This window comes from Sitophilus oryzae, unplaced genomic scaffold, assembly GCF_002938485.1.
Source record: "Sitophilus oryzae breed Bouriz unplaced genomic scaffold, Soryzae_2.0 scaffold_1197_pilon_pilon, whole genome shotgun sequence".
Taxonomy (NCBI): domain Eukaryota; kingdom Metazoa; phylum Arthropoda; class Insecta; order Coleoptera; family Curculionidae; genus Sitophilus; species Sitophilus oryzae.
This window is the reverse complement of record NW_022145834.1, coordinates 455,017-480,319: the sequence shown is the minus strand read 5'-3', so window position 1 is coordinate 480,319 and position 25,303 is coordinate 455,017. Positions and strand designations below refer to the sequence as shown.

The window sequence follows — 25,303 nt, the reverse complement described above, 5'->3', positions numbered from 1 at the left end:
TAATATCTTTTACCTGAGATAGAGATTTGTTTTAATATTAATAATTATCGCTTATCAGAGCTCAGTCATCTGAATATTGTTTAACGGGATACGTTCTATATATTTGCCTCGATCCGCGCACGACAAAATGGCCGACCATAGAAACCAAGTGAGTAAAAGTAGTTTTATACTAAGTATTTCGATATAAACATCAATTTTTTAAATAATACTTATACTGCGAAATTATAAACTAAAATATTATAGATCCTATACACATATAAGACTTATCTAAAGGCTATTGTAGATTTGTAGGTTTGTAGATTATAGGGGAGGGGGGGAGTTAGTATGTTGTGTCCCCTTTCTGGAGTTATAACTCATCATACAGTCTCAGGGCTTTGACAAAAGCCTCTATCTGAGACGGTTTTATAGAGGTTAGTTCTCCGTCTCCGATGTCAGTCGTGCCAAAGTTTATGGCACGAATGGTTGTCGTCTGGGCGCACTCTGTGTTGAGGTGTTTTGGTGTTTCCCCATTTTCCCCACAGAATCTGCATTTACCGTTGTTTCTTAGCTTCAATCTACTTGGAGGTTCACTGAGGAGGCAGGGTCCTGTTAAAAACACCGTGACAATCCAAAGATTGTTCTTACTTAAATCAAGGAAAAGCTTTGATTTTTCTCGGTTGTAGATAAGTCCTGATAAATTTCTCCGAGACTCTTAGACGCGGTTGAAGTATTCCCATTCCATGAAGGTTCTGCTTTAAGTTGATTTCCAGCTGGGAGGTAGTACGGTTCTGATCCAGTTAGTGGAATGTTCGTTCCTTTTCTAGCTAGATCCTTTGATTTTTCATCACCTTCTATCTTCTAGTAGGACTTTTTTAGGATTTTCTTTGTCTAATTTGTTCAGCTTCTGTAGTCATTCTTTGACCAACTTCGAAATGATGGTTGAGTTCATCGCTCTTAAGGCTGCCTGACTATTTCTTGTTTTCCATAGTTCCTAGAAGCATCAGTATACCACGTATTTAACTGCTGATAAATGTTCGTGAATAATTATTAAAACAGTTACAGATGAATAAGTGTAAAATATTTACTAATAAAATCAGTGTATATTTTCCACTGTCAACTATAAAACATCTTACATATACCGGGTACGTCTCAAAAGTGCCTCACCCCTGTAACTTTTTTATTTTTTCAGATAAAAAAAAACGAGATTTGGTATGTTGGTATATGACATAAATTAGGATTGATTAACGTATTCAATTTTTTTCGGTCACTTCCTGTTTTATCCGAAATGACTACAACTTCGGATTTTTTAAAGGCACCTTCGGTATTTTTTACTTTATTCGATAGAAAATTACACTCTGAATAGAATGACATATCATATGTCAGCTTTTGACGTTGCCGCTTAAAACAAAATTGTATTTTAAATTTCAATCTAGAGTACCATGGCTATGTTAAAAACACTAATTTTTAATCAAGGAGCCTTGTAAAAGTAGTTTTGATCGTCTAATGTTTTTCGTGTCTTGTCCTCTGGCCGGTTAAAAGATGCCCAAATCGTATTTTAATCATATCTTAATTTTTTCAAATGGAATGAAGGTGGCTCATTAGCATATTTTGAAAAAGCATTTTTTTACGAATTTTTGGTACCACTCACTTGGTATTTCGAGTCAAATTGTCGTTATGAACTGCATGTTACAATTTCAAATAAACGATATGAGAAAATGTCAAAATTTGACATATGATATGTCATTCTATTCAGAGTGTCATTTTCTATTGAATAAAGTAACAAAAATAAGCATTATTTAGCATATTTGAAAAAATTATTAGCATATGTGAAAAAAGCATTTTTTACGAGTAATTTAGCACCACACACTTTCGTGTAGTATTTCGAGTCAAATTGTCGTTATGAATGGATGTTGGAATTTAAAATAAACCATAAAACGTCAAAAAAAACGTCAACCAGAAAATGTCAAAAGTTGACATTATGATATGTCTCTAAATCTATGTCAAAGAAAATGTCAACCAGTAAATGTCAAAAATTGACATATGACATGTCATTCCATTCAGAGTGCCATTTTCTATCGAATAAAATATTGAGGGTGCTATTTAAAAATCAAAAGTTGTAGTCATTTCCGGTGAAACAAGAAGTGACCGAAAACAATTGAATACACCAAATCTCGTTTTTGACTGCCAGCGACTGCCAAGAAAATGTACATGTAATTCCAATAGTGAGACACCCATCGGCGGTGAGCTACTTTTGAGACGAACCCGGTATATAAAAACCTCGTGTCACGTCGCGTCGCGCGTCGTTTGTCGGGTGAAACCGGTGAAACAGAAAGTGGCCGAAAACAACTGAATACGTCAATCAATCCTAATTTGTGCTATATACTAACATACAGAATCTCGATTTTTATCTGAAAAAATAAAAAAAATATAGGAGTAAGCCACTTTTTAGACGCACCCGGTATAAAACCCCCCTCTATATTCCCCTCTTCGCTTAGCCCCGCTTAGCCCCGCCTCCTTCAAATAATTAACATAATAAATTATTGCGCAGATATATATTTTCGAATCTAGAACAATAAACAATTAAGGCAACGTAATCTCTTCATCTCCAAAACGTAACGATTACGAATTCTTTACTGTTTGTTCGTTTTATTTGTTCAGGAATTATGTAAATTCGAAAAATTTTAATTTTATGAATATCCATCCATTCGACCGAGCGTTTTCTACAATGAAACATAAAAATCTATTGTTTTAATTTTATTAATTTAGATCAAGGATTTCGGTTTTATTGCTGCTGCTCGGACATAAATGTATAAAATTGTAGTAATTGCTTGTGCTAGTTAGATCATTGTCGAATACGTTGAAAAAAAATATTATGAGACGCGTGGGGAATATAAACCAATTGTGAAGGAAAGTCTAAAAAAAATCAACAAGATTTGAGTATAGCGATGGGATCACCTCTCTCTCATTTTACTAAGTAATATTTTTATGAAAGATTTTGGAAATAATACAATAAATAGTTATTCAAAAGAACCTTCAATATAGCTATTTTATGTTGATATTTTTGCAGTTTGATTAGTGATGAGCGAGACAGTCTTGGTCTTGCCGCGCGTCATGCTATTTTCTAGCATCTCTAGCTTTCTCTTTTTTTCTTCTATTTTTTGTTCTTTTTTTTCTCTTTTTTTATTTTTTTGTTCTTTTTTTTTCTTTTTTTTTCCTTTTTTCGTTCTTTCTTTTTCTTTCTTTCTGTAACTTTCTATCCATAAATTACGATAAAAAGACTAAAGAATCACGAAGCAAAAGGTTGAAACCAAAGCAACCAAAAGTTATTCCGTGCAGCTTCGTGTCTACAAAACTAGGAGACAATCAGACATCAGAACAGCCAAGAGAAATAAAATAAAATTTTCACTATACAGGGTGGTCCGAACTGTATTATAAAAAATAAGTAAAAAAGTTCGTATAAATGTATGTCCTAAAATGCTTAGTTTCGGAAATACAGGGTGTAGAAGTTTCATTTTTATTTCGATTTCTTCCAAATAATTTCTGAAGTAACGTCAATATATAGATGAAAATTAGTGTCTGGGAGTTTTTTGATATGAGAAATTTGGGACTTTAATGTTAATATGACTCCTACATGAAAAAAGGCGTCACCTACATATTTTTTAACTGGATTGAAGAATAATAACTTTTCGTCCGTACCTGTATAAAACTATTGAGAAAAAAATATACATTTGCGACGTTTTTTACGTAAAAAAGGTTTCTTGGTAAAAAACGCTACGAGTCATGGTTCTCGAGATATTTAAAATCGAAATTATCATCATTGACATAAATTAAACCTGTTGACTAAATAGTTATTAGACTGAAATCATAAATTTGAAATGTATTTGTGTCAAAAGTTCAACAAAAAGTGTTTTATCATCATTTTTTTTAGAAAAAATTATGATTAATTTAAAAAAAAGTTTTTTTTGATCAACCCAAATTCAGTAGCTTTATATAGGTACGGACGAAAAGTTATTACTCTTCAAAATAGTTAAAACACATGTAGGTGGCGCCCCCTACAAATAGAAGTCATATTGACATCAAAATCAAATTTCCCGTGTCAAAAAAACCCCAGACACCAATTTTCATCAAAATATTGCCGTTGCTTCAGAAATTATTTGAAAAAAAAATTAAATAAAAATGAAACTTCTACACTCTGTATCTCAGAAACTAAGCATTTTAAGACATACATTTATACGAACTTTTTTGCTTATTTTTATTTGCAGAATATGCTGCCGAAGTATCCGGAATACAATTCGGAGCACCCTGTATAATTAACAACAGAAACTACCGCAAAATACAGTATGTTAGGTATCCAAAGAAATAACACAATAAAATCATAAAAGTTTTAAGAAGATCAGAACTTGACATTTAAGAAAATTATATAAACGTAGACGACATGTATATATATATAACATGTCGACCAACATATAAAAAAAGATATGCCGTCGATACAACAATGGCGGCAAATTAAAATCTTAGACCTACAAAAGGAAACTTAAAGAATAAAAAAGATAAATCGTACAAATTTAAATAAAATATTTTACAATACGTCATTAGCACACGAATCGTCCCACTTATTTCCCTTAATTCCCGTTCGCGAACAAAAGAGATTCCACCGATGATAATTTATATCGAAAATATCCAGCCATATCTGCTATAGATACAAAAGCGAATTTCAAATATTAATTTTGTGAGCTTCATCACGCCAAACTCCAATCAATATCTGTAAATTCGCCGAGATATCCCCCCTAGAACAATCAAATTTCCTTTAATTCGCTTCAACCCTTCCCCTCCGACCCCCCTCTTCGACCACGCAACCCCCATTTCATCGCGAACCACCACCATCGAGACAGTGTACGAAACCTGGAAGAAATCGATCAATTACCGATACTGAAAATAAAGACATTAGTAAACTTCCCCCCTTTAACCCTATATCGGAAGACTGGGGGGAGGAATGGAAAGGGTGGGCATTGATTAATTGGGGGATATTGGGGTGGTTGTATCAACGTATAGAGCGATGGAATTATAAATGCGGTTTTGCCTATTGTTTTGATGGAGAAAAATGGGTATATGCTTGCAGAAATTCTGTTGTTCGATATGATAGAAAAAAGGCGTCCAGTTGGCTTGGAAATGACGTGACCGATGACATTCCCCATATAATTTTACATATAGTATGTCCCCGAATTGTCTCTATTGATATTTTGAGAAAAATGCATTCTTCATAAAAATGTTTAAAAATGTTTGTTTTAAAATGGTTAATCCCGTTTATACTTTCCCAAATTTCCATAGCGTTTTAGAGAAAATAAAAGAAAACATGAAAATATGGTTGAATTTTTTAGAAAGTCTTAAAAATCAAAACGCGTTTCTATGGCATTATAATTTCGTTTTCATTCTTTGATAGACTGTTATTGATAGAATTTTAATTAACGTCATAATTTTTGCTGTTTTAAAATCTTTAAGAAACACAAAATTTATTTCGTTCAATGCTAGGGAAAGGGCGATAATAATTTTCGAAAAATGTGATACTTTAACAACAAAAACGCCTTTTAATTTTCTAGGACTTAAGCTTCATTCAGAACCTCGCGATTAGTGGAATAAATTAGTGATTTCAATTATTTCATTTTTAATTTAGAAAGCGATACTAAAAGTCAAATAATTTAGCTACATAATGTTTAAAAAATCATCAAAATCGGCTCACTAGGCTAGAACAAAATATATTAATCTTTATAATACATCAAAATTTTAAGGTGCCCGTTTTTCGTTGCCGGTGAGTGTATATTGAACAGGGAGACGATTTTTGAATAAGCAATTTTAATACTGCTGCCATTAGGTTTAAATGATGATCCTGGCGAAAGCAGAACTAAAGGCATCGATTTGATTGGCCCGGCTGTAAGACGCAAAAAACGAACCCCTTGCTCGCGGTTTGATTTTGAATTATTGTTTCGAATATTTCATTCCCAAACGTTGATCCCGTGCGTTTTTTTCCCGTTTTAATGGATTGGGGGCTTTAGTTACCCCCTAATATCCATTAGTAGCCTCTGTGACTTATGTTATTTAGTTTATTTCGCAATAATGGGTTTCCTTCTTAGATCAGAAAAAAATAAGACAGATGGAAAACAATATAATAAAATACGAAGATACTTCACAACATTCTTGTACTATTACTATATATATATATATATATATATATATATATATATATATATATATATATATATATATATATATATATATATATATATATATATATATATATATATATATATATATATATATATATATATATATATATATATATATATATATATTTATAAGAAATAAAAGCATTTTATTATTAATGAATTTACAAACTACTTTTAATAGTCTCTTACAATTACTTTTGTAAATTCACAAAAAAACTAAAGCTTTGTCGTACAAACACTCGCTGCAGGCTTTTGTACTTAACAACACCACCATTGACGTCGTAAAATCTGTAAAATTCTTAGGGCTTCTTGTAGACAATTCTCTGAAATGGGACATGCATATCGACGCTTTGTCGAAAAAATTAAGCTCTGCCTGTTTTGCATTAAGATCTGTTTCTAAGGATCTTAACTTGTCAATGGCTAGAACTGTTTATTATGCACTTTTTGAGTCGCACCTCAGATATACCCTTCCATTCTGGGGTAAGTGTTGTGCGACTCAATTTGACCGCATTTTCAAGCTCAAGAAGAGAGCTCTTCGATATTCACTGGGACTAAACAGCCGAACTCATTGCCAGAACTTTTTTAAAAATATTAACTCTTCCTTCCTTATTTATCTTTGAATCCGTTTGCCTAATACGTAAGCATGTATCAGCTTCTCAAGAAAGGCCATCTCACACTTATCCACTCAGGAACCCCACGCTCAGAGTTAGTTAAAAGTTCAATATTATACAACTCGAAATAAAATGCACATAATCACCTGCCATTTGAAATCAAATCCATAACATCATTTTCTTCATTTGGCAAAGTATTGAAATCTTATTTACTAGACAAGGCTTTCTATGCCGTAAATGACTTATATTTTAATAATCGAATTTGATCTTGTAAACACTGGGTCTAATACTTGCTATTACTGTATTTACTATAAACTTACTAAATAGTTTTGAATCTTATTTTTATTTTTTTATTCTTTGACATGGTAAACATTTATAAATGTTTATTTTAAACAATAAGACTGACAATGTAATTTGTGTACTTGTTTTGTATTCTCTTTTATTTGTTTACTTTACCTTTGTCTGCCAATTGTAAAATTTTTTGACAATAAAGGCATTTATTTAAACGCATGCAATAAAAAGGTATCTAATCAACACTGTTAACTTACCAACTTAGAGACTATGGATGAATAGAGTCCTCTACGTCGCTGCTCTATTAAATTTGTCCCCCGAAACACAGTCCGAAAAAATAAATAATACTTAGAGATATGTTGGTGTCAGAGAGATCAGAGAACAATTATGTTTACATTAAAAAATTGCTAAAATCAAGATAGAGAGCAAATAATTATATTTTTTTTGTAAAATTACTTATAATTTTTTTAGTGTATAAGTTACTGCTATAATTTTTTTATAAAAATATGCTCAAAGTTACTAATTATATTTTAATTATAGTATTCTAATTCGTTGTTTCAGATTAACCAATTACTAGAAGAAGTCCAAAGATTGCAAGGCTGCATTAACAAAATCCAAGAATCGTCTATATCCCAAATAACGAGACTAGAAGAACAGCTCGATCAGAAACGACAACAAATTGCACGACTAGAAAACAGGCTAGACTCACAGAAGGACTACGATGACCTTAAGAGACAGATGACGATATTAAAGTCGGATCTGGCTAACAATCCAGACTGCAAAAGTATCGAATTGTTTCTGGAAAACACCAAATTACAAGGGCAGGAGTTGAAGGAGAAGAACCAGGCAGGGGATAGTGAAGGTAAGACTAATAATGATTTGTTATATTTTTTTAACTGCCCTTCCTGATTTCCTGTACTGTATTCTGATTTATGAGCTCGTAGTAGATGGGTAAGCAGTCTCAAAAATTACAGCTACAGTTATAGTAAATCGTTATATCGTTTAAACTTAAAGCCCTAGAGTAAACATTTATTAAAAACATATAATAAACATTCTCAGCTAAGCATAAGATATAATAAAATGATTTTCTACTTTGCTGAGTGACTTAAATGCTGAATCAGAATCAAAAATATCAGAATTGAGTGCCAACTAAAAGTTGTATCTTGATATTTTGTCGATTTCGGTCTCCTGGATAAGATAGACGCAATTTTAATAATTTGCTTTGATCCAAGTCTAATAGCAATCTTTAAAAAAAATGTAATATCTTTAACTTGCGAAAGTTTTAAATAAGTACTCACTGATTTCTCATCAAAAAATATGAAAAAACGCTCCTATAAACATGGGTATGGAAATGTATAGTTTTAAAATTACAGGGATATTCAAACATTTTAAAATTAGGTCTTTTGTAACTATCATAATAATAAATTAGATAAAAAAATATTTCTAAATAAATAATTTCTAGTAACGTCAAAATTTGAATGAAAATTGGTGTCTGGGAATTTTTTGACATGAGAAATTTGAATTGATGTTAATATGACTCCTGTTTGTAGGGGGCGCCACCTACATGTATTTTAACTGTTTTGAAGAGTAATAACTTTTCGCATTTTACGCAAAAAATGTTTCTTGGTAAAGATCGCTACGAGCATTCGTTCTCAAGATATTTAGAATGGAAATAGTCAATACATGTCATTATTGGACTTAAAAAATAAACATGTTGAGTAGATAGTTATTTGACTGAAATAATTAATTGAACTTTTTATTTTTTCAAATTAATAATAAATTTATCTGCAAAAAGATGAAGATAAAACAGTTTCTATTGAACTTTTGGCACGAAAACATTTCAAATTTATGATTTCAGTCTAATAACTATTTATTCAACATATTTTTAATTTATGTCAATAATGACAGGTATTGATAATTTCGATTCCAAATATCTCGAGAACCATTCCTCGTAGCGATTTTTTCCAAGAGACCTTTTTTACATAAAAAACGTCGTAAATGTATATTTTTTTACTGCATAGTTTTATACAGGTACGGACAAAAAGTTATTACTCTTCAAACCAGTTAAAAAATATGTGGGTGGCGCCCTCCACAAGTAGGAGTCATATTGACATCAAAATCAAATTTATCATGTCAGTATACTTCTAGACGCCAATTTTCATCCAAATAATGACGTTACTTCATAAATTATTTGGAAAAAATCGAAATAAAAATGAAACTTCTACATCCTGTATATTATTGAATAGGTCGATAAATAGCTAAATATATATAAAAACGTTTTAGTATATGATGATGAGGGTTTATTAAGGACGAAACGTTTTTTGACCTCTCACTCGCAACAGCCAGTCACGCATCTATGGCTCCGGAAATATCAAAAATACCTGCTAATACACTAAATTTGTAATTTTAATTTTTTTCAACCTATACGTTATCTAACTTCCAATCTCTTCACATGATTTTGACTAATAGTTTCCGTTCTTTACGGCTCACCGCTCTTAATTTATAGAGAGCTTATATATATTTCTCTAATTAGAACCAAATAAATAAACAATGTAATTGTTTTAGCCTCATGAATAACGAATACGCGTTAGTGGGCTTATTCTAGTTTTTGGGAATTTAATTAACCACTCGCTAGAATGAAATAACTGGAATAACGGCTTAATAGAATGTTCTAGAAATAAATTACTCACAATCAAAAACATATACAGGGTGTATGTCATGAAATGAAAGTAAAAGGAGCGCTCCCTTGAGTTTCTTCGCGCACTAAATTCATGAAATATCGCTCGAATATTACAGAAATATTATTATAATTGTAACGAAATAGGTATATTAAAATTACATTATACATGATGGTCCGAACTGTATTCCGGAAACTTCGACAGCATATTCTGCAGATAAAAATAAGTAAAAAATATTTTTTTTTTTAATTTCTATACCAAATATCTTGAAAACCATCACTCGTAGCGATTTTTACCAAGAGACCTTTTTCACGTAAAATACGTCGTAAATGTATATTTTTTTAATCAGTAGTTTTATACAGGTACGGAAGAAAAGTTATTACTCTTCAAACTAGTTAAAAAATATGTAGGTGGCGCCCTCTACTAGTAGGAGTCATATTGACATCAAAATCCAAATTTCTCATGTCAAAAGACTCCCAGACACCAATTTTCAGCCAAATGTTGACGTTACTTCATAAATTATTTCGAAAAAATCGAAATAAAAATGACACTTCTACACCCTGTATCTCCGAAACTAAGCATTTTAGGACATACATTTATACGAACTTTTTTACTTATTTTTATCTGCAGAATATACCGCCGAAGTTTCCGGAATACAGTTCGGACCACCCTGTATAACATCTAATTTAATTTTAATATAGCTATTTTGTTACAATAAAAAAAATGTTTATTATTAAATATGAATAATTAAAATAAAATATAATTAGTAAAATAAGTACAATTAATACACCAGTAATTAATGAAAAAATTGCCAAAATCACAAACCGAATATTCACAAAACACAACGAATTGACAGCGAAATTAAAATATTGACATATTTAAAAAACAAACAAATGAATATTTGTTAACTTTTTAATGACTAGCAGCGCCTCTGGTGTTTGTTCGCACAGTATAGCTATGTATTTCTAAAACGGTATGGAAATTTGGGAAAGTACCGGGATTAACCATTTTAGAACAAGCAACAAATTTTAATGAAGAATGCATTTTCTCAATATGTCAATAATAATAAAGTTTTTCTTCTTGCAAAGACAATTCTTCCTCAATTATTGAGGAAGAATATATGTTAATACTTTTCTTTTTTCTTGGAACTATTTAAAAAAAACATAGCTCAAGGCGCACAGGTCACGCAATAAAACAAAAATCAATAGAAACCAGTTCAGGTCAAACAGGACGACCTCCACATTTAGTTTTTGTTCTGATTTACAAATTTTTTCAATGGAGAACGTGACGTACAGTTGGGCAATAAGCGTTTTATTATTTCTATTACTGTAATTTTGTGAGACATGTCTACTTATATTTTCTTTTGCTTACATGAACCAACGACTAGAACAATTGTTCTTCGGACAATAATTTCGTCATCCGTGGGAAACAGTTTCTATGTTGGAATTGGAAATTTGCTCCCATTTTAACGAATGCTCGGTATATTAACGTATAACTGAATGTCTTACTTATTTTTTTATTGCTTAATTAATCTTTGTGTCGATTTGTTATATACAGGGTGGTCCGAATAGTATTCGGGAACCTCCGGCAGATAAAAATATGTAAAAGAGTTCGTATAAATTTATGTCCTAAAATGCGTCGTTTTAGAGATACAGGGTGTAGAAGTTTCATTTTTATTTCGATTTTTTCTAAATAATTTCTGAACTAACGTAAATATTTCGATGAAAATTCGTGTTTGGGAGTTTTTTGACATGAGAAATTTGATTTTGTTGTAAATATCATTACTACTTGCGCCATCTACATGCTTTTTAACTGGTTTAAAGAGTTATAACTTTTCGTCTGTACCTGTATATAACTAGTGATACACATTTCCGCAATTACATAAAAATGTCTCTTGGTAAAAATCGTTACGGGCAACCGTTTTCAAGATATTTGAAATCGAAATAGTCAATGCATGTCATTATTGACAAAAAATAAACATGTTGACTGGATAATTTGGGAACTTTTTATTTTTTTAAGCTAATTGTTTTTCTAGAAAAAATAACGATAAAACAGTTTCTGTTGAATCATTGGCACAAAAACATTTCAAATTTATTATTTCAGACTAATAACTATCCAGTCAACACGTTGAATTATGTTGATGATGACATATTGATTATTTCGATTCCAAATATTTCAAGAACCATTACTGGTTGCAATTTTTACCAAGAAACTTTTTTACGTAAAAAAACGGCAGAAATATTTTTTTTCCGGTAGTTTTATACAGATACAGAAGAAAAGTTATTACTCTTCAAACCACTTAAAAATATGTAGGTGCCGCTCCTTACAAGTAGGAGTCATATTGACACCGAAATCAAATTTTTAATGTAAAAACTCCCAGGCGCCAATTTTTAACCGAATATCGAAATAAAGATGACACCCTGTATCTCCGAAACGAAGTATTTTAGGACATATTTATAAAACTTTATTACTTATTTTTATCTGCAGAATATATTTCCGAAGATTCCCGATTAACATTCGGACAACCCTGTATATTAAAAAATAAAAAAAATTATCGGAGAAATACTGCTTCTTTCTTCAAAAAGTTTCATTTACATTAAATTACTTAAAATAATATTTATTTCAAGATTTTCTATGTAGAAAGTGCCTTTAGAAAAAATCCAAGACCAAGACTACTATTAGACTGCAAGACCAAGACCAAGCGAGTCTCAGTCCGGTCTTACATTTGCTCATCACTATTTATATCTGTATCTGTATCTTTTTTTAAACCACAACATAACCATTCCTGTCTATTAACTTTCATTATCCTTCTTTCCAGGGGTGGCGGATCATCCAGCTCAACTCCAACCCCCTATACTCCCCTCTACACCTCCTTCGAACCTTCCACCCCCCTTCCAAAACGTAGACGCCTTCGGAAGCCTCCTAGGCGAGGAAATCGTCTCCTCCTGGCGAAAAAACATCGAAACCTATCATCAAAAATCGTCTTTATCTTCTACAGATGGTTCCTTGGTGATCAAAGGCAGTACGTCCTTGTCGGAGACCAACAATGCAACGGAGAAAAGCAGTACGACTTCAACACCTCAACCGATGGACAGTACAGGGTACCAGAGTCCTCACGAAAATTTGGTAGTTGTTAACGGGAACCCAAAAAGTCCTCACGAGGACAACAACAATCACCATGTCAGCAATAACAACATTCCCTTGGTCGCGACGACTTTTGTGAATAACTTCCTGCGATCGGACGATACGCTCAAGAGTCCGTATAGGTTTGATGAGCATCGATCACCGTTTAAGTTTGCAGAAGATTTGGGAATGGCACCTGGATCTATGGTGGGACGGTTGGGAGAAAGTCTGATTCCCAAAGGGGATCCTATGGAGGCTAGGCTGCAAGAGATGCTGAGATATAACATGGACAAATATGCTTCTCAAAATTTAGGTCAGTAACCATTGTTTTATTTATGAATATATATATATATATATATATATATATATATATATATATATATATATATATATATATATATATATATATATATATATATATATATATATATATATATATATATATATATATATATATATATATATATATATATATATATATATATATATATATATATATATATATATATATATATATATATATATATATATATATATATATATATATATATATATATATATATATATATATATATATATATATATATATATATATATATATATATATATATATATATATAACTCTTTTATTTTGATTGCAGACACTCTGAACATAGCCTGACGTGTTCATGAGCTACTTTCAATTCATAACATAGGCCCAAAGACTGTTTGCCAAATACATCCTCAGGTTGTCCCAAGGTACTGTATCCGAACTACTGTCCAAACCCAAACCGTGGGACAAATTGACTGAAAAAGGACGGGACAGTTATAGAAAAATGCATGCGTGGGCCTGTGATGAAAACGCTATCATGCTGCTTAAGAGTCTTATACCAAAAAAAGGTAAGATTTTTTTTCTCATTACTTGACGTCATTTGTAAAAGTGAAATAAATAGTAGATACAAAATGCATTCGGAAGTATAAGAAGAAAGTTCAAAGAGCTTTAAATAAAATTGAACGAAAAATAAATTTGTGCAATAGGGAGGATGGTAACCCTTTCGAACATGTAGAGCATTAGAAACTAGTTTGTAGAAGTTGATTTATTTATAATAACTACGATTAATATTATGTATATTATTAGATCGCACAATGAGATTTCAAATTCACAATAAAAAAGTAAAAAATAATATCTTTAAATTATTGCTGACTTGGATATTATTTATTTGGATCTTCCAATTGGCTTGATCTTTCTTATTCAATGTTAATTAGCGCTGATCAATATTGTTGACCATATTCATATCTATTACAGTTACCGATATACCCATGCTCGTACCCCGAATTTGTAGCACCCTGTAAACATATTTAATAAAAATCAAATTTAGTTTTAGCTTTATTGTTAAATACAAAAATAACTAATTTCAAGACAAAGACATCAGTGAACCTTAATAACAAGCGAATTACCTATTGAGATATACCTGTAAAAGTGACAATTTATGTCCTTAAAGCTAAGAAATATTTTATAACTTTTGTGCGGCATAACTTTTTACCTAATGTGTCGATTTTTTTTATTGTTGATGTATCGGAATGCCCGAGACCACAATTAAATTCTCGTAAACTCGGCAATCGCATCCTAACGAGCTTATAATTGACTTTAAAAATCATCGCCCGTATTACCTATAATCAATTTTATAACGCAAAAACTCCGCAGCAACGCCAGCTTATAATTTATATCTCATCATTGTTATACCTTCGAGACGAGTTCCGATTTTTAGAGATCAATTTTTACATTATTAAGTATTTAAAAAAAATAGTTTATTATTTTTAGGTAAAATCACTTTTATTGCGGATGTTGATGGCATAAAATAAATAATTATTCTCCTTTGATTACTTCAAACTCCCTGACCGATGAAATATACCTCTTTTCTATAGAATACATAGTATACAGGGTTGTTCGCCATAGACGACAGGGAGTATTGTTGTGGTATTGTAGCTAAACGATTAGATTTTTACAAATTGTAAGTATTGGGTTCGTTGAAGGATTATTAGAGCTACAATCTAAAAATATTTTTAAAAGATACAGAGTGTCCCAAATAATAAACAAAAAATGTCAAAGCTGTATTTTTTTAAATGGAACACCCTGTGTATTTTACAAGAATCAAATGCACAGTTTAATTGTCTATCAAATTGTAACCATTTTTACCTATCTCTTCAAGTTTTCGTAGAAAATGCATTTTCTTATAACTTAGACCTCATTTATCCGTATACCCACGGAATATTGACATTTTAGATTATTTTTAAAGATGTAACAAATTTTCAAAGAGTACAGATACTAATATTATTGTCGATATATAATTCGCTAATTTTATTAAAAAATAAAAAAACTGTTTAAATATTTGTTAAAGAGGACCAATTAATATGATCCAAGTATTCAAACTACATTAATTGACTGTTTGCGTTGATTAAAAATCATTGCTTCAAATACTAAAAAACTAAATTTTGTTTAATACCTTATAAATTTGATTTCATTTTTTGACGAATACTTATTTAAAACAACAGAGACGTTCATTTTCATAACATATTATTATATTGATTTCTGATTCAAATGTACTGTTATTTTTAGAATAATTTATTAACTAAAACAATTAAGTATGTAATTAACTAATTTTTAGGTGGAAATAATGGTGGTGTATTTAATTGGTAATACTCTTTTACAAAGATTTAAACAGTTTTAGTTTTGCAAACAAATGGGCTTCATGCAATACTATCGTTTTTAGCACCTGTACATTTTGTAAATTTGTTGCTTTAAAAAAAATTAAAATGTCAATATTCCATGGATATATTGATAAATGAGGTCCAAATTATAAGAATATGCATTTTCTACGAAAACTTGAAGAGATAGGTAAAAAATGGTATGATACAATTTGATAGACAATTAAATTGTGCATCTGATTCTCGTAAAATATACAGGGTGTTCCATTTAAGTTAAACAAGTTATTGCCGTTTCAAGCTAGTAATTATTTAAAATAAATTTTTAAACACTCTGTATAAGGTAGAATAATTTTTATTATTGCAACACAAAATTTAGTAAATATAAAAACTTGGTTTTAAAAACTTAAATGCGCCTGGAGGAATGAAGCATTAAAATTGTTACTGTATTTTCACAAAAACGTAAATATTTCAAAAACGGCAAGATTAAAATGCGGTAAACCTTAATCAAATCTACTTTTATTTTAATCGTAGAACACTCTGTATGTTGCAAAAATATTTTCAAATTGGAGCTCTAATAGTCCTTCAACGAACCCAAAACTTACAATTTGTAAAAATCTAATCGTTTAGCTACAATACACCGTGTCGCATGTGGTGAACAACCCTATATAGTAATAGGTCTTTTCCTACAGGAAAGTATTTCCAAGATTTTTTGTTTCGAACACAATCAAGTAAATCTTTCAAAATTCAAAACAATAATTGACAAAAACGATCGGCGTTCGTGTTGCAAGACAATTAAAAGCTTGGCTCTCGGGGCCCATAAAAATCATTCCTCGGTAAAAGTAGAACACACACGTTTTAACAGTACTTAACAATAGATCTAATAAATTTCTATGCTTTATTATTATTTTTTACGATTGTTCCGATACTTTCTGCAGTTGTTAACCGCTTAATTGGTAGTTATAATGCGCGCGCTCTGTATAGTAACGAAAAGTAGATGAGATATATCATCCCAATCATCCTATTCAGAGCGCAAAAATGTTCTTAAATATCTTAAGTACCGTATGATCGAAAAAAACTTAATTTAGTATTAAACTATAAGCGATACCAATTAAACTTTTTTGTTACGCAATCGAGGGCGCGATTTTTAAATTTATTCTTGCCAGCCACGGACATATTCGGCGCCGTGCTGACTAACTGGAATTTAAATTTCGCGCTGGGGATTCAGGTGGTAGCTCTGCTGTAAAAAATGTCATGTTGCCGCTTTTATTTATTTATTTTCTGACATTGTCATTCGTTTTGACACTTTAGTTTTGTATTACGAGTTTTTGGTTTAAATGAAAGCTGAATTATACTTTAAGCTTATAAATTTTCACTAGCAGACCTTGCAGTCGAACATTGTTCTTCTTAGAACCTCTTTTAGTTCGAAGTGCACAAGCTAGCTTAATAGCCAATGCAAAAAACTCATCACAACCTTATTAGTATATTTTAAACGGGAAATCGGTAGTAATGACCCTTATGTCCCTTAAATTCCGTTAAGGAGGTTTTTGATGTAAATATCTGTTTATACAGGGTGCTACAAATTCGAGCTGGTATCTCGGAAACCGTAATAGATACGAAGATGGTTAAATTGGGGCAAAGTTGCGTCTTGGACTGTTCACCAAGATGCCATCAAAAAAGTTTTAAAAATTTCAAGGATTGCTGAGTTTTTTAGAAAAAACGGATTTTTTTGAAAACAAATTTTATTTTTTCCTGTCGTTACTTTTTAGAAAATCAAAAAACTAATTACACATTTCTCATAGCCACTTTATTAGGGCTATCTGATAGTATTTTTAGATTTTCAAATTAGCTGATAATTTGTGAGATACAGAGGCCAAGTTAATTTTTTTAAATACGGACCTGCATTTTTTATTTCAGATTTTGAAAGAACTCAGTCTCCTGAGTACAATGATATGCCACACTTTATACTTTCTTTTGCATTCCTTAACAGCAACAAAACTATTTAATTATAATATAAAAAAATGTCAAGTCCGACTCTGTTTTTTAAATAATTTAAACTGATTATATTAATCGCAACAATATTGATCAGTGCTAATTAACATTGAATAAGGAAAATTGAGCCAATTGAAAGATTCAAATAAATGATATCCAGATCAGCAATTTAAAGATATTATTTTTAACTTTTCTAATTGTGAATTTGAAATTCTCAGTGTTCGATCTAATAAATTGCATAATATTAATAGTAGTTATTATGAATAAATTAACTTCTATAAACTAGTATCTAATGCTTTACATAGTCTACATGTTCGAAAGGGCCTCTCTTACAGCCTCCCTATTGCACAAATTTATTTTTCGTTCAATTTTACTTATAGCTTTTGAATAGATCTTCTTATACTTTCGAATGCATTTTTTACTCTTTATTGTAACTGCTGAGATGTGTTGATTTTACTTTTTTGTTAAAATTTGGACCTGTCGAATTACTTAACGTCATCAGACGGTCCAGGTACCTCGCTGGCCATTATACTGCTCTACCATTTCAAATCCATCTTCCGGGGAAATGAGTTGATTGTTTATGTTACATTTTATTTATATTATTTTTTATTATTTTATTGCATTTGATTTACCGTATCCAACCTACGTCACTGTTAAGTTTGAAAGCTTATCAATATTGTATCGATGGATATATTAAATATTAAAAAAAAACAGAGCCGGACTTGAAATTAGTAAATAAATTGTGTCCTAATTTCCAAAACAAAAAAAATATTAAGTGTGGCATATCATTATACTCGGGAGAGCGAGTTCTTTCAAAATCTGAAATAAAAAATGCAGGCCCGTATTTAAAAAATTAAGTTGACCTCTTTATCTCACAAATTATCAGCTGATTTGAAAATCTAAAAATACTATCAGATAGCCCTAATAAAGGGGCTATGAGAATGTGCAATTAGTTTTTTGATTTTCTAAAAAGTATCGACAGGAAAAAATAAAATTGATTTTCAAAAATATCCGCTTTTTCCAAAAAACTCAGCAATCCTTGAAATTTTTTAAACTTTTTTAATGGCATCTTGGTGAACATCTCAAAGCACAACTTTGCCCCAATTTAACCATGTTCGTATCTATTACGGTTACTGAGTTACCAATGCTCGTACCTCGAATTTGTAGCATCCTGTATATTTATAATTAATTTATTTATGTTTCCTAAAATATTTTGATTAAAAGAAAATATGTGAAAGTGGGCAGCGCTGTACCGGTCAAACTTAATCACGTGACGCCGTGACTAAAATTTAATTGGTATGAAGTATATGTATTTTGAATTCAAGCACTAAATATATCATTATCAGAAAAAAAAATCTTATCCTAGTTGTATGTGGTTTAAATATAAAGTCATAAATAAAAGCTTTGTTTTACCATGCGTAACAAGTAATTACAATGAATACCGAATAGAACTTTTATACTTTACCCAGATATGACAATAATGTTCGTTTACTGTCCACAAATGCATATACAATATCGTATAGGCTGGCTTTAAAGAAGTTGATGAGATACGAAGTCAGTAACAATTACGTCGTCATGGGAACTAAAGCCAGAAATGTTGTTGGACGGATCTATGTAGTTATGCGATTATACCAGAGTACCTAATAAGCGAACAAGTACAGTTAGCTTTCTAAGTTAAACTATACGTGATGTCTCTTTAAGAATAATGACATAAATTCACATCGAAAATTAATTACAGAAATGAAAAAAAATGAGAACATAATCTAGGGGTTCGCGTTTCACTAAATTTTATACCTTAAAAGTTGATTTTTCTTCCTTTAATCTTAATTTTTTTAAACCAGTACCTTTTGACATTACCTTTCTGCAGTACTAAAATCTGTTATGTTATTTACCTATCGTGTGATGTCGTTATTTTACAGCTATTCCAGTTTTTAGTACCATAAACGAGAACTTTACTTAAGATGGTAACTTTATTGGTGTATAAAACTCTGTCTGGCCACCGAATATTAACTATAAACTGTGCTCTGGGTCTACAGTTAATTTTCTTTCCATTTTTCGTCCACTTAAGTTCAAAAGACACGTAATAACACGAATCAAAGTGCATTATCCAAAAAGCAGGTTATTTGACATAATTTGACACAAATTATAACCTATAATTTGGCAAGACTTTGACAAGCCTCAAAAATCTTTAGTCGAGTTCATACGTATTTGCGTCCGTGCATCGTTCATCGTTCCGTCACTCCAATAATATTGAAATATGATCTGTCATTTTTTGAAATAAACCAATAAAACTGGTTATATATATATAGAAACTATTGTTAGTTATTAGTTATTAGAAACTTTTTTTAGTAAAATAAATAGATTGGTATGGACGTCATCTGCCTTTTTTTCTGTCATCGTCTGTCGAAATCTTACCTGAGAAAAAAAAACAGAGTATAGTAGTGCTACAACTTGTAATAATTATTTTTATTTAAATTTCAACGAGTACAATCTGAATATTCTGTGACACAAATTATGAAAATTATCACCACACACTTGATCATTATTTTCGTATAAAATCAAGCATATTTAAGTATTTTGGAGATCTACAAATTGATAGAAATAAAAGCTACAACGTGATGCCTATTAGTACCATTTTAGATGCATAATACAGCAGTGTTTTCTACATTTATGGTGTTTATTACAATTTATTTGTTCCGTGTATAGGCGTTTAATTTGCAGAAATAAATTACCCCTCCTGTTTCAAGCGGGGCGATCGACATGTGTCATCTAAATCAGTCCGATATATCCCCGTCCAACTAAAAATGCACAATTCCCAACTGAATCGAAAGAATGCGTTTTTGTGTAGCGCCCATTCTTCCGAAAAAAGCAATATCCGCATCGCATTAGTATCAATGAGTTTGCGTTTGCAAATGACGGGTCCCATTTTCCATATTTTCCAGTTTTCCACAATTTTATACCGATTGATTTCGAAATAAAAACAACGGAAAGTGTATTTGTCATCCCGAAATCACACAAGACCCAAATTATTTGTAGCTTTTGTTAACATTTTTATACGAAATTAGTCAGAGTTGTACAAGATATCTCATAAAAAGTATCTGAAATTGTCGCAACTTGCAACAGAGGAATCGGAGTCCTCTAAAAACTTGTAATAAGATTGGCCTAAGATTGGTCCTTAAAAATTCCCCATTGTTGGTTTTAAAGTGTCCAATTGTTTATTATATTATTAGACGTATGTCAAATACTTGTATCTGGAATAAATCACATTTCTGATTGTATCTTGATCATTGGAGTTTGGAGGATTCCCATTCCAAGTTACGGATGGAGTCTTCCAGGTTCTTGAGTTCAGCTTTAAGTTTCCACTTGGAAAGCAAAACGGTTCTGGTCCAGTTAGAAGAGTGTTCGCTCCTTTTCTAGCTAGATCGTTTGCTTTTTCACTACTTCGTCTTTGAGCTGGCCTCATCAACTATCTCTCAATATATATAAATTGAGACACATACTGTATTATACTCATAAATCTATTTAGAGATTAAACCATAATTTCTGCTTTGTACCAATATATTGCTAAATAAATTTAGATTTAAATCATTTTAATTAAGCAGAACCAATAACACTAAGATATTTTTTTTTAACTTACAATTACAGATAATTTTTCGTCTGCAGGAAAAGAGGGTAGCATATCGTTCGGAAGACCAGATAACGACTTAACCGAAGACCGTATCGCTCACATTCTCAACGAAGCCAATCAGTTCACTCAAATCAAAACTGAATCGGACACTCACAGCAATGAGGACTCGAAATCGCCTCACGGGTGCACCAGTCCATTCTCGAAGGATTCCTCGCTAAACAAGAGATTGAAAAAGTATGAGAACGATGATATTTCTCAGGAGAAAGTTGTCAGGATTTATCAGGAAGAATTAGCCAAACTGATGGGCAGAAGAATGGATGAGATTCGGAGTCCCAGAGAAGGTTTTCCTCAAGGGTAAGTTGTGCTTCTTTCGGTTTCATTCATAGGCGCTCAGTTGGTACTGACCAAGCGTGGCAAAGGAATTATTGTCTCTGTTCATATTACCTCTGCATTTATTTGTTTTGACGCTCTCGTTTGCATCAAATTGCCTGTAATTTGATACTTGTTGGATTAATTTTAAATTATTCACGTCTATACAATGATTCTTATCAAAAATGCTTTGGGTACCGCAAGATTTATCCGGTCTACCATATCTTATCTGAGCCATATGTTCTTTAAATTTTGTTAATATTGATCTTATAGTTTGCCCACAACATATTTTTGATTAAAATCTTTACATGAAATTTCATAAATACTCGACCAGTGGAGGTGTTTTATCTTTAGGATTACTTAATAAATGTTGTAATTTATTATTAGCACACATATACAAGTTTATAATTATTCATATTCTTGAAAATTCTTTTTAAACCACGAGATAACTCTATCAAACGGTATTGAAATATAATTTCTTTATGTTTGATATCTTTTGGTGGTAAGTGGAAAACTAAGTAGTCTATGAACTAAGAAATTTAAACTAGCCATTTTATGTTCAATACAATGATAATAAGACTCATTAGGAATATATCTGTGTGTAGAACCACATGCCTCCACTAATAAAAGAAATTAATTATTTCTTCAATAAACAGTCCTAAAGGGCAGTACTAAACTAATATGTAGTATGTTTTTGCCCCAATTCTTTAGCAACGTACCAATAGACCGATCGGATGAGATTCGAATGGCACTGGACGCATACCATCGAGAGTTAGCCAAAATCAACCAGACTCAAGCATCTCCACAAATGCCATTAGGCTTATTAGCCTTGCAACAACAAGCCTTAGTTCAGCATCAACAGAATCAGCAACAAAATCAACAGGCAATGCAAGGAATTCAAGCAACACAACCGATAGGACAACAGGTAAAACATAGCATAGATATATTTAAGATTACATTTACAGGGTGAGTCATAAATAACAACGTGAGTCTTAAAGAACAGTTCATGAAAAAATATTTCTTTAAATTTTTAGTTAAAAATCGTAATATCTGGATAATATGGCAACATCGGTTGTAGATTATTAAATTAAAAGAGGAACGAAAACACTACATCTCAAGAGCTTTATTTTTTTGGAGGTTTGGAAATGAACCAAAAAATAATCTATCGAGAATAGATGCACCTAGATGATAAAATGATTTTCAAATTTCTTACTTTTTTAACATACTCCACAGGGTGTTTCAAACATTCACCAAAATAAAAACATTCTGTGTTCCCTCGTACAAGTGACAGATAGAAACTTTCGTTTTTAATTTAAAAAAAAAATGCTAAAAAGTCGAATAACTTATCTACAAATTGCTTACAAAATCATCAAAATCGGCCCGTTAGAACAAAATATATTAAATTTTTAAATAAAAGAAAATTAAAAAAAATTTAAAGAAATTATATTATTATATTGTAACTTTTTTCTTGGTATTTCCCCAGAACTCTAATGGAGGTGTCCAGGACTTATCCCTACCAAAAGATAAAGTGAAACTAGTGAATGGTATAGAAGACAGTAAAGAAAAAGACGAAGACACTATGTCACGACATACAGGGAGTGCGTTTAGTCTTGTACGTCCCAAATTGGAGCCTGTATCTGGACCCTCTGGTAACAGTACTGCTTCCAGTCCTTTAGGAAACTCCATACTGCCTCCAATGACACCCACCAGTGAAGATTTTACAGGTAATGTAATTTAAAAGGTTTACACATGATTTAAACTAAAATAGGTTTTCTTTGAATGTGATAGACAACGATTCAGTATTGAAACTAAAAGAATTTCGGACTTCCATTGTCTTTATTATACTGTATAGATATTTAAAACTAAATATTAACATAACTTTATAGGATCAGCTGCAGCTTCACCTCTTCAACGGATGGCCTCCATCACAAATTCACTAATCTCTCAACCCCCAAGCCAGCCACACCATTCCACACCGCAAAGACCTCTCAAAGCAATCTTACCACCAATCACACAACAGCAATTCGACCTGTACAACAACCTCAACACCGAAGACATAGTGAAAAAGGTACGTAAAGTATGATAACTTTAGATTAACCGTCAGGTTTAAAGCTAAGATTAAATTATTTCCAAACAGGTCAAAGAACAACTGAGTCAGTACTCAATTTCCCAGCGCCTTTTTGGAGAAAGTGTATTGGGGCTGAGTCAGGGATCAGTCAGTGATTTGCTGGCCAGGCCGAAGCCTTGGCATATGCTGACGCAGAAAGGTAGAGAACCGTTTATCAGAATGAAGATGTTCTTGGAAGATGAGAATGCTGTTCATAAACTGGTTGCTAGTCAATATAAAATTGCTCCGGAGAAACTTATGAGGACTGGTGGTTATGGTACGGGTAAGTTATTATTATATTTATGTTCCTTTAAGAGATATATACCGGGTGCGTCTGAAAAGTGATTGACCCCAAAAGTTCAAAAATAACTTTTTTATTTTATTAGGTAACAAAACGTGACTTGGTATGGTAGTATATGTAAGTATAAATTAGGATTGATTGACGTATTCAATTGTTTTTGGTCACTTCCTTTTTCACCGGAAATTACTACAACTTTTGATTTTTAAATGGCACCCTCGGTATATTTTTACTTTATTCGATAGAAAATGAGACTCTGGATAGAATGACATATCATATGTCAACTTTTGATATTTTTGCTTTAAAAAATCGTATTTTAAATTTCAATCTAGAGCGCTATGTTAGAAACACTAATTTTTAATCCAGAAGCCTTGGAAAAATAGATTTGATTGTCTAATGTTTTCCGTGTCTTGTCCTGGTCGGTTAAAAGATGCCCAAATCGTATTTTTAATCATATCTCAATTTTTTTAAATGGAACAAGGGTGGCTCAGCATATTTGGAAAAAGCATTTTTTTACGAATAATTTGATACCACACTTAGTATTTCGAGTCAAATTGTCGTTATGAACCGCATGTTATAATTTCAAATAAACCATATGCGAAAATGTCAAAAGTTGTGACATATTATATATAATAGATAATAAGTCTAACTAAAGTGTCATTTTCTATCAAATAAAATAAAAATATACTGAGGGTGCCATTTATAAATCAAAAGTTGTAGTCATTTCCGGTGAAACAGGAAGTGACCAAAAATAATTGAATACGGCAATCAATCCTTATTTATGTCATATACTAACATAGCAAATCTCGTTTTTTCATCTGAAAAAATAAAAAAGTTATAGGGGTGTGCCACTTTTGAGACGCACCTGGTATATTTATAGTTACGCCCTCTAGCGGCTCTATTCTGCAAACTTGAAAATAATTTCCAGCAATTTCTCATGGCATCTTTAATTAACTGTAATTATTTTTTTGTTTAGCGTGTTCAACGTCTCTTTCAAAACCGCCCAATCTTCAGCCAACGTCAAAAATGCTCTCAGATGCAGCTGGATTATTGACTAAAATCCAGCAAGACTCACAGAATCTTTCCAACTCCCTGCAGCTTGGTAAGCATTTTTGTTTGTAACTCTGCGAAACCCATTCTACAAAATGAATCTTTATTTTTAGGCCCCCCTCAGGTAAATCAGCCTCCATCACTAGGTCCCCCTAGTGCTGCCCAATTATCCCAAAGTCAACTATTAACTCCCCTAGGAATGCCCCCACATCACGCTATAGCATTACAGAATCAAGACTTGTTAAAAAAACAAACTCATGCGTTACAAGGAGGT

At 31.6% G+C, this 25,303-nt stretch overlaps 1 protein-coding gene across 1 annotated transcript in view; it reads left to right on the top strand.

Moving 5' to 3' along the window:
* The window catches only part of LOC115891763 (homeobox protein cut-like), a 262,752-nt gene that overhangs the window by 228,699 nt on the left and 8,750 nt on the right, over positions 1-25,303 (top strand). The window contains 11 exon segments of the mRNA XM_030912326.1: positions 7,664-7,964; positions 12,599-13,216; positions 13,545-13,600; positions 13,602-13,782; positions 21,241-21,559; positions 22,286-22,499; positions 23,058-23,298; positions 23,461-23,642; positions 23,712-23,964; positions 24,956-25,081; positions 25,143-25,301. Coding sequence (XP_030768186.1) covers positions 7,664-7,964; positions 12,599-13,216; positions 13,545-13,600; positions 13,602-13,782; positions 21,241-21,559; positions 22,286-22,499; positions 23,058-23,298; positions 23,461-23,642; positions 23,712-23,964; positions 24,956-25,081; positions 25,143-25,301 — 2,650 coding nt within the window.